The 13,138-nt window shown below is 45.4% G+C and overlaps 1 protein-coding gene across 5 annotated transcripts in view; it reads left to right on the top strand.

Moving 5' to 3' along the window:
* EXOC6B (exocyst complex component 6B) overlaps window positions 1-13,138 on the top strand; it is a 404,537-nt gene that overhangs the window by 222,059 nt on the left and 169,340 nt on the right. For all 5 annotated transcript variants that reach the window (XM_059721415.1, XM_019495636.2, XM_019495635.2 and 2 more), the window contains exons 9-14: window positions 5,859-5,942; window positions 6,097-6,143; window positions 7,949-8,069; window positions 11,079-11,150; window positions 11,901-11,998; window positions 12,955-13,060. In XM_059721415.1, coding sequence (XP_059577398.1) covers window positions 5,859-5,942; window positions 6,097-6,143; window positions 7,949-8,069; window positions 11,079-11,150; window positions 11,901-11,998; window positions 12,955-13,060 — 528 coding nt within the window. The remainder of the gene's footprint in view (window positions 1-5,858; window positions 5,943-6,096; window positions 6,144-7,948; window positions 8,070-11,078; window positions 11,151-11,900; window positions 11,999-12,954; window positions 13,061-13,138) is intronic.

Below are 13,138 nucleotides of genomic sequence, written 5' to 3'. Positions count from 1 at the left end.
AGGCCTTGCAGTGGACCTAGATGTCAGCTGTGTCCCCTCATCGATACAGATACATCAGCACTGGACCAAATAATGTGGACTAGAACAGCCAAGGTTGTATATGCCAATGTTGTATACACCATACCTGCTTGGTGCCCCTCTGCCATCTGTGTTGGATGGACCGAGCGATCCATGCGTATAAAAATGAGCTTACACCGATCTGACACTCCCAGAAAGACACAAAGGCCTGTGGCAAAAGTCTCTGGACCTTCCATCGCTGACCCCTGCGTGGCTGTTCTTGGGTAGCAAAATCCTAAAAACCAGGTTGAATGGGAAATTGCAGAAAGAAATCATCTGCAGATAGGAGTGTGCCAAGTATGGTTTAAACTGGGCTACAGATACTTCCCCTATTGCCTGGATTAGTGCTTTGAACCCATTGTTCCCATGGGTTTTTTGCTGGCTTGTTTACCTTTCCCAGCACTGCCCTTCCTTCTCCCTCTCCCCTCCCTCTTTCTCTTCCTGTCTTTTGTATTCAAATCATTCTCTTCATTTTATACACCGTTTGCTCTGTGCATGTCCTTTCACAGCATCTGATGAAGTGAGCTTGGGTTCATGGAAAGCTTAAACTCGGTGCATCTCTGGTTTACTCTATAAGGTGCAAATCTACCCTGCCTTCTGCCTGACTTCAGACTAACATGACTGACTACCTCTCTTCACTCCGTTTTCCCAATGGAGACCCTCCTGTGCATTGAACTTTTTTCCCTATTGAGGGGAAAAATATGATGGATCTAAAATGGGATGATGGAAGCTGACTCTCTTGAAGGGCCTAGCAGCCAGACCTGGCATAAACCCTGTCCTGTTTAATATTTCACCTTAAGAAATGCAAGATCATACGGCTGATATCACTGAGTTCTAGCGGTAAAAGTGAAGACACTTGAGCAGCTTGCAGGAATGGAGTGAAATACAGAGCATTTAACCTCTCCTCGGATCCATGCCAGCACAGATTGTTTCTTAAACTTGGGTTTAGTGTGCTGCAGTAGCTTTTGTTCACAGTTTCAAGGTGCTTCCAAGCAGACACTCTTCCCTTGTCTTAAAATATTATAACTTATGTTTTAATGTACTGCTCGAAATTGTCCCTGCATTGGCAGTGTCAGCAAAGCAGTCAGTAAGCGAATGGGCCATGCAGACTGACCTGCAGTCCATCCCTTGCCTCAAAGATGAGGCACGTTGGAAGATGTGCTACGGAGAGTCCTGCACGGCTCCTGCTAGTGCTTTGCTTGCCATATGGATGCAACGGGGACTTCAGCCTCAAAGATGAGGCTTCAGCAGCCCTAAATACAATGTAGAAATTCAAAGATAAAAGTAAAAATGAGTGCTGTATTTGCCTGGAATGGAAATTTTTTTTTAATTGGGCCTGCAATGAAAGCACTGTTGAGCGGTTGGTGCTCTTCATCACCAAGCACCAACAGCCCCTGAATGCTGGCATGCTGTTGGGGAAATACAAGGACACAGAAAATGTTTCTAAACACTTTTTATGTACAAATGCAATTTGCTGTTGTGGGTAGTGCCTTTCAGCTAAGGCTCTCAAGCTGTTCTTGGACCAGTCTTGCAAACACCTGTACATAGGGCAATTCAATTAGGCTGCTTATGCAAATTGTGAAGCCCAAGGCAAGAAGTTAAATGACGTGCCTTAAGTAATTCAGTAAGTCGGCAGAAGGGCTGGGAATAGGGCATTGGTCTCATTTCTTCCATCCATTTCTTCTCTGTCAGGAGATCAGAGGATGTGGAAGAGCCAGGTGAGAGAGTAAAGTGTGGGCACCAGTTGTGAATCCTTAACTTCCATTAACCGTCTGCTACGTAGCGTTTAAAAAGTGCTTCTCCCCACAGAATATTTTTTATTCGACCAATTCAGATGGCTGGAAAAATTCTACTAATTTTTCAAACTACTTGAGTTGGTCTAATAAAAGATATCAGATTCACCCACAGAACCTTGTCTGCTTGTGTCCTTAGACCAACACGGCTACCACCTAAACCCCTCTCCCCACAAAAAAGAAGATACTTGGTAACGTGGGGCCCTTGCAGGACACGCTTGGAAATCTGGTGGTTGCACCAGACGATAAAGCTAACCTCTTTTAACAAATTTTTTGCCTCTACTTTTCTGAGCAGTGACTGGGACATCCCCCACCCACCAGGATCCCCGAAGGCCCCAGGGGAGGCGCAGCCAGGCCTCGGGTCAGTGAGGACCTAGTCAGGGAACTTCTGGAGGGACTGGACGTGTTCAGATCAGCAGATCCTGACGATCTCCACCCCCGAGTGCTGAGGGGATTAGCAGAGGTCATTGCGGGATCCCTGGCATGGCTTTACGAGCACTCATGGTGCTCTGGTGTGGTGCCGGAGGACTGGAAAAGGGCCAGTGTGGTCCCCATTTTCAAAAAAGTGAGGAAGGAGGACCCAGGAAACTATAGGCCCATTAGTCTTACCTCGGTCCTCAGGGAAGCTCTTTGAGAGAATTATCCTGGCGCATGTCCACGAGGGGCCGGCAGGGGAGGTTATGCTTAGGGGCAACCAACACGGGTTCATTAGCGGCAGGTCCTGTCAGACCAACCTGGTGGCCTTCTACGACCAGGTCACAAAATCCTTGGATGCAGGGATAGCAGTGGACATAGTTTTTCTGTACTTTTGGAAGGCCTTCGACACCATCTCTCACCCCATTCTCATAAAAAAAAATTAGGCAACTGTGGCATTGATACCTACACAGTCAGATAGGTCACTAGTTGGCTGGAGGGCCGTACCCAGACAGTGGTGGTGGATGGGTCATTTTCCACCTGGAGGGATGCGGGCAGTGGGGTCCCCCAGGACTCGGTCCTCAGGCCCGCGCTGTTCTTCATCTTCATCAGCGACTTGGACGAGGGGGTGAAAAACACCTTGTTCAAATTCTTGGATGACACTAAGATGTGGGTGGAAGTGGGCACGCTAGAAGGGAGGAATAGGCTGCAATTGGACCTAGAGAGGTGACAGGGGTGGGTGGATGAGAACAGGATGGGTTTCAACACTGACAAGTGCAAGGTGCTGCACCTGGGGGGGAAGAACCAGCAGCAGACCTACAGGCTGGGGAACTCCCTTCTTGTCAGTGCAGAGGTAGAAAAGGATCTGGGAGTCATTACTGATGCCGAATTGAACATGGGCCGACAGTGTGGGGACGCGGTCAGGAAGGCCAACCGCACCTTGTCATGTATCCACAGATGCATCTTGAGCAGGTCCAAGGAGGTGATCCTCCCCCTCTATGTGACACACTGGTCAGGCCGCAGCTGGAGTAGTGCGTCCAGCTCTGGGCACCGCACTTCAGGAGGGATGTGGACAGCATGGAGAGGGTCCAGGGGAGGCCACCCGCATGATCGGGGGGCAGCAGGGCAGGTCCTACGAGGAGAGGTGATGGGACCTGAACCTGTTCAGCCTTCACAAGAGAAGGCTGAGGGGATCTAGTGGCCGTCTACAAACAAGTCAGGGGGGACCAGAAGGCTATGGGACAGTCCCTGTTCCCCCGAGCACTCCTGGGAGTAACAAGGAATAGCGGTCACAAGCTGGCAGAGGGTAGATTCAGGCTAGACATCAGGAGGCGCTACTTCACTGCCAGGGTGGCTAGGATCTGGAACCAACTTCCAAGGGAGGTGGTGCTCCCTCCTACCCCGGGGGTCTTCAAAACAAGGCTAGATAATCACCTTGCTGGGGTCACTTGACCCCAGCATCCTTTACTGCCATGGCAGGGGATCGGACTAGATGATCTGCTCAGGTCCCTTCCGTCCCGACCAACTATGAAAATGGCTCTCTGAACCAGTGAGTCTCCAAGGTGCTACCTTGCCCTTTCTTCTACCTGACTTCACAGCTTTCTACCTCTATGCTTAGCACAAAATACTCTTGTTCTACTAATCTAGAATGAGCCATATGAAATTTCCAAATTGCATATTTCGCACAGAATAATTTTACAAAAAAAAATGTGCTTAGTTTTGCATTGAGTTCTGGAATTTCCCAGCTTGGTCTTTTGTCCATGTTGGGCTGCGAACCTCGTGTTTTCACTGGTGATGACCAAGGAGGAAATCCTTGAGTCCTCAAACTGGGTGTCCATCTATTGCAAAATGGCGTTTTCCTTTTGTAAAAGGCGGTGGTTAAGGTGGAGAGTTTCAAACCAAAACTTGGGGTAATGAGGAAAAATTCAACCAGAATTTAACAGCTTGATGCAGGAACTGCTTGTTGGCATTGTTACGAGGGAGGTCAGACTAGATGACCACAAGTCACTTTCTGGCCTTAAAATGTGCAAATCCAGAGCAGGGGGCTGGGCCTGATGATCTCACGAGGTTCCTTCCAGCCCTAAACTTGTGTGAATATATGAATGTCTGCCCTGCAGTCCTGTTACCTGCACTGGATGATGAAGTAGAGGGGTTATGTCACACGGGAGTGTTATCAGAAGATAGATGATAGGATTTTCCGATGTGCCCGCCCCGTTCTTAAGCAGCTTCTGGCACCTAAAATGCTTCTTTGAAAAGATTAGGCTTCCTGTGGACTTAAAGCTGAATTCAAGCTGTACTCCTGCAAAGTCACAAGAGCTTACACTAAATCCAAATCTGCCTTGAGTCTCGATAATAAATGTTAAAAGCACCCTGGTGGTACCCAGTGAGAGCGGTGCGGATGGTTGTGGAGCCCCATCTTCTCTTGGAGGAGGAGGAGGAGGAGTGTCTACAATTAAAAGTGTTATTTGCAGAATTTTCCCAAGAACTTTTTAATAAAGGGCCTGTTAAATCAGAATATTTGTGTACTCATGATGGGTGGAGACCTCGTTGACTCCATTGTCAGCTTCTTTTAATTAACTTTTCCCACTTTAAATACGGACCCAAGGCTCTCATTCTCCCTTTCCCAGACTGGTAACGCTTACTGTTGCCTTTGATGTCCTTTCAAGGGATCTAAAAAGTGCTTGGCTCATCAAAGCCCAAATAGAGCGTCTCCTTTCCTTCCCAAAATAGTTTGTAGACTCATTTCAGGCACATAAACCGATAGACGGGGCAGGAGGGGGGAGAGAAGTAGCAATGGTGTAAGAAGGAAAGGCAATGGATAAAACAAGCACGGCTAACATGGTGACTGTGGTGTTTGTGCAGGAGTTCAATGTCTTTATCTCATCAATGAGAATAACTGAGGATGCTCCAAATCTCTCCTAAAGGTAGACAAAATGAGATGATCGCCAAGTGGAAGAGCTCACAGTAGGAAGTCTCTGATCTTTTGTAGCTTTAATCGACACCTTCCTTTTAACTCGAGGGTCAGTGCCCCGTGTATCTGGAGCTGCAAGCACTGCTTCTACTCCGAGCTTTGTTGATCCGTGTGCTTTTTATAGTTGCTCAGACAGAGATGGCTGCTACCAGTGTCCAGATAAATAAAGGAATAATTGAATAATTTTCTGTAACCTTTTGTAGGATTGGTCCCCCTTCTCTCTCTCTTTTTTTGTTAGCACTTAACGTTCTTGTTCTCCACCATCGCCAGGTTTTTGTACAAAACCTGATGGTATTATTTGCAGTCTAGTATAGTAAGTGTGGGAGTTATACGTAGAAACATGCACAATTTCTGCACGGTAGAACTGGAAGAGTTTGGGTGTACGAACGTAACAGGGTTGTTTAAGATGTTCTTGTGGCAAAATACTCGCCTGTAATTGTACTCGGAGCAAATTGTTGACATTTAGTGTCTGCATCGAACTCTGTAAGGGAATGTGGCACTGAGGTCAGAAAAAAAAATTGAGCAAATGACGTTTTTAATTTGCGGATGCAGGAGTTTTGCATGGAGGTGGATGGATTTAATGCTGTCGCCGGTGGTTTAGATGAATTTGATCTGTTTTTCAGGGTGCCCGAGAAACCTTCGAGAACTATTACAGGAAACAGAGAAGAAAACAGGCCAGATTGGTGCTGCAGCCCCCTTCAAACATGGTACGCCTGTAATAGCTTTGGCTTTCACAGTTGCTTTGCCTGATAACACAGCAAAATGTTGTCTCCACATTGTTGCGCGTGTGTGGTCTCTTGTTTGTTTCCAATTTCAGTGTCCTCCTTTGTTTGAATCCTTGTTCACTTCTCTTTGTTGCAGCATGAAACATTAGACGGCTACAGGAAGTATTTTAATCAAATTGTAGGGTAGGTATTCTTTTTATATACACATTCTCTAAATATGTGTGTGCTGTGTTGTTGAATGGCAAACAGAAAAGGAAATGTTCATCTTTTTGACAATTCATTTAAGGAGCCAAAGCAGGAAAACTGCGGTTTGTGCTTCCGAAGCATCTGAGGGAGAGGCGTTTTAGTGCATCCGTAAACTTTGTCACCGGTGCCAGCAGTCTAGAGACTTACCAGTTATTCTGCACAGTTCACATATTTGGGAGTAAACATGGCTTGTGCACCGTGTACGGCAGCTGAGTACTGGGATGAGATGAACAAGCCAGAGTCACGCTGGATTATGCCGACGTTGTCACCATCTTGGTCTGAACACTGAGACTTTTCCCTGAGGGAGGTTGGCAAGGAGTTGGGGTGACGTGGGCATAACTGTGCAGCCTTTCCCTGTGGGTACAGAAAACTCCTGGCTGTTGCAGCCTGGTGTATGGCCCGGTCTTTCAAAACCAGCCAAACTTCGAGCGAACAGGACCTAGGGCGGCTGTTTTGGAACAAATGGGGTGGCCTGGAGAAATGCTAATCAATCAAGACTGGAAATGACTTTCTATCCATCTGAGTAGTCGGCATTAATGAAACGTACCGTGAAGCCTGGCTGTCGCTTTAGAGCAGTGGTACCCAAGCTTTTGGCCCCACAGGCTGGAAGAGTGGTGCAGGGAGGGTCTGCCTCCAGTCTGGGGGCCTGATCTGACATGCCATATTGCAGCTGGATTGGGCCTGGGGTGGCACGTGCTGGATGGGGCTCACTAGCCTCTTCCCTCAGCCCTCCTGCCTGAGTGGGGGCCCTGGTGCCTCCAGCCACCCCAGCCCTGTGCACGCTGCGTGGGTCCCCATTATCCCAGTCTGCTCACAGCCCCATGGTGCTGGGTCGGGTCCCTGTGCATAGGGTCATGTCATTTGGGCCACGGGGTGGTGACAGTGCTAATTGCCATGACCCCCACCCCAAATTTCCAGACCCATGGGGAGCCTGGCTGGTCAGATCATGTGGCTCCACGTGTCATGCGTTGAGCACCCCTGCTTTAGGACACATGGCTAAATGTTCCCCACTGGATAGAGATTTGCAGTCTAGATTCTGTGCATTGGCCTTTTTTTAATGTGTTATGCACAATTTTGCTGTGATTTGCTACCATGTTTGGCAACAGGAGAAATGGAGACAATTATTTTATTCTGATGGACTGAGCTTTCTACTGCATTCACAGATGTAAACTGGCTTAGAAGAAATGCCAGTAAAAGAGAGACATAGCAGAGGTTTCTTTGGAGTGGCACAACTATACTCTGATTGCTGCTGGCTGGACCGATGCAGTTTTAATCAGGAGTACGTCTTAAGCAACTAGATAGATAACTTCAATTAATAGTGGATGAAAACTCTGTCCCTCTCTATGCACAGAGTCCCGTTCCTAGGAAGAGTGACATTTTTTGTTTTCTGAACTGCTTTTTTAGTGTGTAAAATTAAAAGGTGGTAACATTAAAAAGCCAGAGTAAAATGGGGCAAGATTATTACAGTTCACCCATTTCGACAGTCCAAATGCAAAAACAGTATTTCAGGAGAACAACTTTACCTTGGAAGGACCGAATAACTAACTCAGTGTTGTAAAGCAAAATAGTCATATGGCTAGGAGAGATGCCTGCACATTAGTTACATAATTCTTTTCTCTATACAGCTGGTGATTTGAGGTTTTTTGCTCGTTTTGCAAGTCATTTGCATGCGATGTTTGTAAAACCACATGGAAGTCATGGACTCTAAGCTCTGACTGCTCTGCCACTTTCTTTCCTGTTAGTTTTTTTGTAGTTGAAGATCACATCTTGCATACAACCCAGGGCTTGGTAAACAGAGCCTACATTGATGAGCTGTGGGAAATGGCTTTGTCAAAAACCATCGCAGCCCTAAGAACACATTCGGTAAGTAAAAGCTACAGATTATTCGGCTCCTGCCATGAGTATGACCTGATGCTTTGGAAGGCTTTATTTTTTATTGTAGTGTTGCTTGGGGCGGGTTGGTCAGTTTGTTGGGTGCTTTGGGGTGGAGATACTGGTGGCGTCTTCGGGAAGTTTTTCTTCGGGTCTGTGAACCCTGGATCCCCCAGGATCTTCTGCAATGATCCTCATCTGTTCAGAAGACTGCATCCTCATTTCAGCTCTCCATTATTTGGTCAAAAGCCATTGGGACTCGTGGTGGAGGTGATTATCTTTTATTTGACCAACTAGATTTTTGCCAAAAAAAAATAAAAAAATCGTTAATTCATTATTTGGTCAGTCATTTTAAAAGGCCCCAGCAGAGGGCCCCAGCTTGTTCTCTACTCGACTAATATCTCTATTTGAGATACAGACCGGCTTGGTGTTCCCTTCAAATCAATGCCAGCGCGAGACACTGCCAAGTTAAAAATCATATGGCTTTTTAAAAACAAACATGTAGATTTCCTTTCCTATGTTAGTGTCTTGGACGATTAAAACTGAAGGGATTTAAAAGAATTTAAATTTACTTTTTACCACTCGTGCGACAGTTATACTTCTGGCGTTTGTCTGTTTGGGCAAAACGAGTGCTAGTCAGTCTTACTTTTCTTCTCGTGCTAGCATAATGCTGCCCTGTTCCAGTCGCAAACATTTCAAAGGGAATTTTTTCAGTGTCTCCGTGCTGTTAAGGGAAGAAAAAGTTCCATTGGTCTAAGGTTTTAGAAGAAAAATCTAGATTTTTTTTTTTAGGTTGCTTACAATTCTTTTGATTTTTTTTTTTTTTTTTTTTTTCCTACGTTACTCTGAAATTAGTTTAGTTTAAAATTAACAGCCTCTCTTTCTGGGTGAAACTAAAATAATATTCAGCTACTCTCAATGACAGCTGGTGACTTCTGAAAATGGGGAGAAGGTGTTTTGGGTCAGTTTATGGCAGGTATGTCTTACTGGATCCAGCTGCACATAGGCTGCCTGTATATGTGCTTGCAGGTGGGGAGGGAGGTGTTTTAATTAGAGCGGTTCCCAGACAGCTGCTCTAACTAAAATGCCTCACCGTCGCATATATTAAGCCCCCTGCGTTTCAGAATGGCTTCTGGCTTATTTCTTAGGTCCACTGTTTTTGTGCGACAGGAAAGCCTCAAAAGCGTATAGTGTGCTTTACTTTTAAACCACCTTTAGTTTTCCATTCGCTTAGTTTTGGTCGTAGTGGCCGTGTCTGAATTGCATTATAAAATAGCAGTGCAGCTTTCCTCATAGTTGGGGAACCCATGCTACAGACCTGTTGCTCTCAGCGTGCCCTTGACTAAATACAGCATCTCCCTGTGGTCCTCAAATGTTTCCAAAGCATGGTAGCTCTTTTGATGGGGATCAGCCAGCGGTGCTCAGACCGTGGCTCCTGAAACACAAGCCTCTTTGCAGAAAATGCTAGTGGTGTGAGGTTTTCAAGGGTTTACGGCATGCATTTCATAACAAATGTGCTAAAGGCAAGGCTGCATATGGGTGCCATAATGTTGGAAATTTGCCATACATCCATAAATGTTGTACCCATGGGCTTTTTTCCTCTTTTGAACTGGAGGGTGTTTTACCACTGTTCACCTGGGTGGGGTGGATGCTGTCAGAGCTTTTCGCTTAACACTAACATCCCTTCCTTTAATGTGGAAATTGAGAGAAAAATAGATGCAAATATTACTAATATAAAGCCATGCTCCCTTTAATCCAGGGGCTTTTGGTGGCAGTGCAAACCATGAGAGTGAAGCAAATCAAAGTGCTTCTCTTCTCAATTCCAGCAAGTTTGATGGTGTGACAAGCTGTGCTGACTGGTGTTGCCGAATTTTAATCTGCAATAAAAAGAGGTCTTTAGTGATCAGAGTTGTGTTCAGTCCATCAGCACTTATACGCAACTACAGGAGTGTGCACAGAGACCCATCGTGTCCGTCCCATGGTACTCGGATTTGCTGGGAAGCTGTCACATTAGTGAGGCTGTTTCAGATATTTCTATTCAGCCAATCTCTGCCTGGATTCCTTCCTTACGTTTCAGCGGGACATCTTTTATCATTCCTGATAGCTTTAGGGCACCATCTTTCTCTTTGACTTTCTTTCTTTTTTTTGGACAGTGAAATGGAAAATGTCTCTTTCAATCTTTCACGATGATTTAATAGAGTCCTTCCTTCTCGAGTTTCCAATGGGCTCTAAATCTGTTTCTTTTTCCAGCGTATGAATAGTGGTTCTATTTTTGGTAAGAGTCTGACATTTTGCATATTTCACCTTTTAGCAAAGTTGTCTGCTAGTGTAAAGATGATGTGCAGTGTTACACGAGACGTTTGTGATTCTGGTCTGCTGTGTCAGTAGGCGATATGCTGTCTTTAGACTGAGATCTTACAGCTGTAAACCCTTGTTGCTTGCATCAAAATCTGGACATTAATTTTAATAGCCAAGCAGTTTGGTTTCTCCCTCTGATGCCACCAGAGCCCTCCCATTAAAAATGATGATCCTCTTCATAAAGGGAGCTTGGGGGTATTGTGTGTTTTGCAATACCTTTATTAACATTAAATGCAACGTAATTAATATTCAGTAGTAGGTAATGCTAACTCTCTTTGGTCTGTCAGCATAATTATTTGTTTTTTACCTTTTCCTCCTTAATCCTACGCTTGAAAACTGAAACTCCTGGGTATTTTAGGTTATACGAGGGCAGCTGTGCTCCATCCTAGATGATTATTCATCATGTCGAGTCCCAAGTGCAACCTGTTGTGGAACAAAATAATGTATCGGTATTTGTAACTTGTTATTGTTATGACAAATCACAATGTGTAATAAAGGCTTGTTAAAAGCCTGCGGATAGACAGGCTGTATCAAATGTCTCGGCATTATCACCTGCTATGAGGAATTACTGAAAGAATGACTCCAACTTCTATTAGTAGAAATTAAAACCGGTTTTTGTTTTCTCCCTGTCCCCTGCTCTAGTCGTACTGTTCTGACCCGAACCTGGTTTTAGACTTGAAGAACCTCATAGTGCTGTTTGCAGACACGCTCCAGGTATGTTCCCCTCTCTTGTTTGCATTTCTTGTGAAAGGATTTAAACCTGTTGATGGATGTCGGCTTGCCGTGTTGGCTTGCTTTCCTTTGCATTTGGCGAGGGATGAATTCAGGTGCCAGACTGACGGTCTGGAAGCCAGCTTGCTTTCCTCACGGGACGCGCAACCTGCGGGCAGTGTCCATGGGCAGCTATACATGTGATGGACCTCTGCTCCGATGCATGCTAATTAGCACATGTCGGAGCAGACTCCGTTAATTAGTGCGCTGCAGCAGCCTCTGCGTTGCGTGGATTCAGCATCCCCGCATTTCAGAATGAGCTGGGGTGCTTTAACTAAAGCTTGTCTAACTAAAGCCAGGAGTATGGCTTCTAAATGGGAACTTCCTAGCCGTTAAATGCTGGAGGCTATAAGTGGAAGAGGAATAGGGGGGGAAACCCTGGTCATCCCCTGTTCACTCTCCCTTTCAGCATTCATTCTCTGCCCTGCGATACAGGATATTGGGTCAAATGGACCTATGGTATGACCTAGTAAATAGCAATTCTTAAGCCATTAGTATTCAGCCACTACAAATCTGGGTTGAATTTGAATTGGCTATTAGGAATGAAATCATTTGCATAGTTTCCATATCCCTGGGCCATCCAGTCTTTAGAGCAGTGTAAATTTGGTGACTTTGAGAAGAGCAGAATTGACTTTTTAATTCCAGTGTCGGCAGTTCTTCACTGAACTTGGGTGCCTTTTTTTTTAATTGCAGGGATATGGCTTCCCCGTAAACCAGCTATTTGACATGCTGTTGGAAATCAGAGACCAATACAGTGAGACCCTCCTTAAGAAATGGTCAGGAGTTTTCAGGTATGAAACTTTTGAAGAAAAAATACACTGAATAATGCACGTGGATGTTACGTGCGTCAAATTTTTTTTCTTATTCAAAGGATTACTTGTAACATGCTTGCATGTAAATGTTGGCCTCTATAACGCTGCCTGTGAACTATCGTCTTGAGACAGGGAAAGAAAATACAAAAACACCATAGCACACATCTCATAGAGGGACATGCTAACTGTGTGACATCAACGTACGCTGTGCCCTGGACCGCCTTCTACGTAGGATACCTTCATGATAGTGTTGACTTGCATAATTGGCATCCAGGAGCAAGCACGCCTGTTGTCAAGTCATACCCAACTTCCTATGCTTGGAGGAGAGCCACACGTATTAATGGCATCAGAAGAACTCTGGGAATGTATCCCATGATGCTTTGTGGTGCCATAAGCTGAGCCTCTTGACACTTCATTTACAGCGATCTGTGGGGGAACTTACCTGTCCTTCTGGGTCTATGGGGGTTCATAAATGATCACTGGAGGACTACAGTACTCAACAGTTTAGCTTGCGTCTTTGGGGAAAATGTTACTTGGGCTTTTGCTTCTAATTTCTCAAGGTCCAAAGCACCCTCAACTGGGTCCAGAGGGGTGTGTGTTTGGGGGCAGGAGGAAGGGACCTGAATAAGGCCTAGGCTACCACTTTGGTAAGGACAATACCTATAATCACGGGCCGTGGAGACAGTATTAAGCCTATTTCAGCTGTTTCAAATTAAGTCTTTATGAGCCAACTCGTGGCACCTGTTTCTTGTATTGTAGTACAGTGTTACAACATTACCATTAACTTACTCCATCGTCTGTTTGCAAATACCTTTGTCCTGCTGGTGAGGCTAGCCCATCTGCACAGGAGCAAATTTCCACCCAAAGTCACGTTCGACACCACTAGATGCTTTCCCCATGGAGGCTCGCTGTAATTGTTCTTCTGTGTTTTACAGAAATATACTTGATTCGGATAACTACAGTCCTATACCAGTAGCTAATGAAGAAATTTATAAGAAGATTGTAGGGCAATTCCCCTTCCAGGATGCAGAACTTGAAAAGGTAAGGAAAGCTTATAACAGGCCCCTGTCAGGATAAAAGTTCCTTTGTGTACCATTAAAAGTCCGCTGCTGCTTCTTG

This window comes from Alligator mississippiensis, chromosome 2, assembly GCF_030867095.1.
Source record: "Alligator mississippiensis isolate rAllMis1 chromosome 2, rAllMis1, whole genome shotgun sequence".
NCBI classification, from domain to species: Eukaryota; Metazoa; Chordata; order Crocodylia; family Alligatoridae; genus Alligator; species Alligator mississippiensis.
Note: the sequence above shows the minus strand (reverse complement) of the source record. Positions and strands in the feature narration are given on the sequence as shown.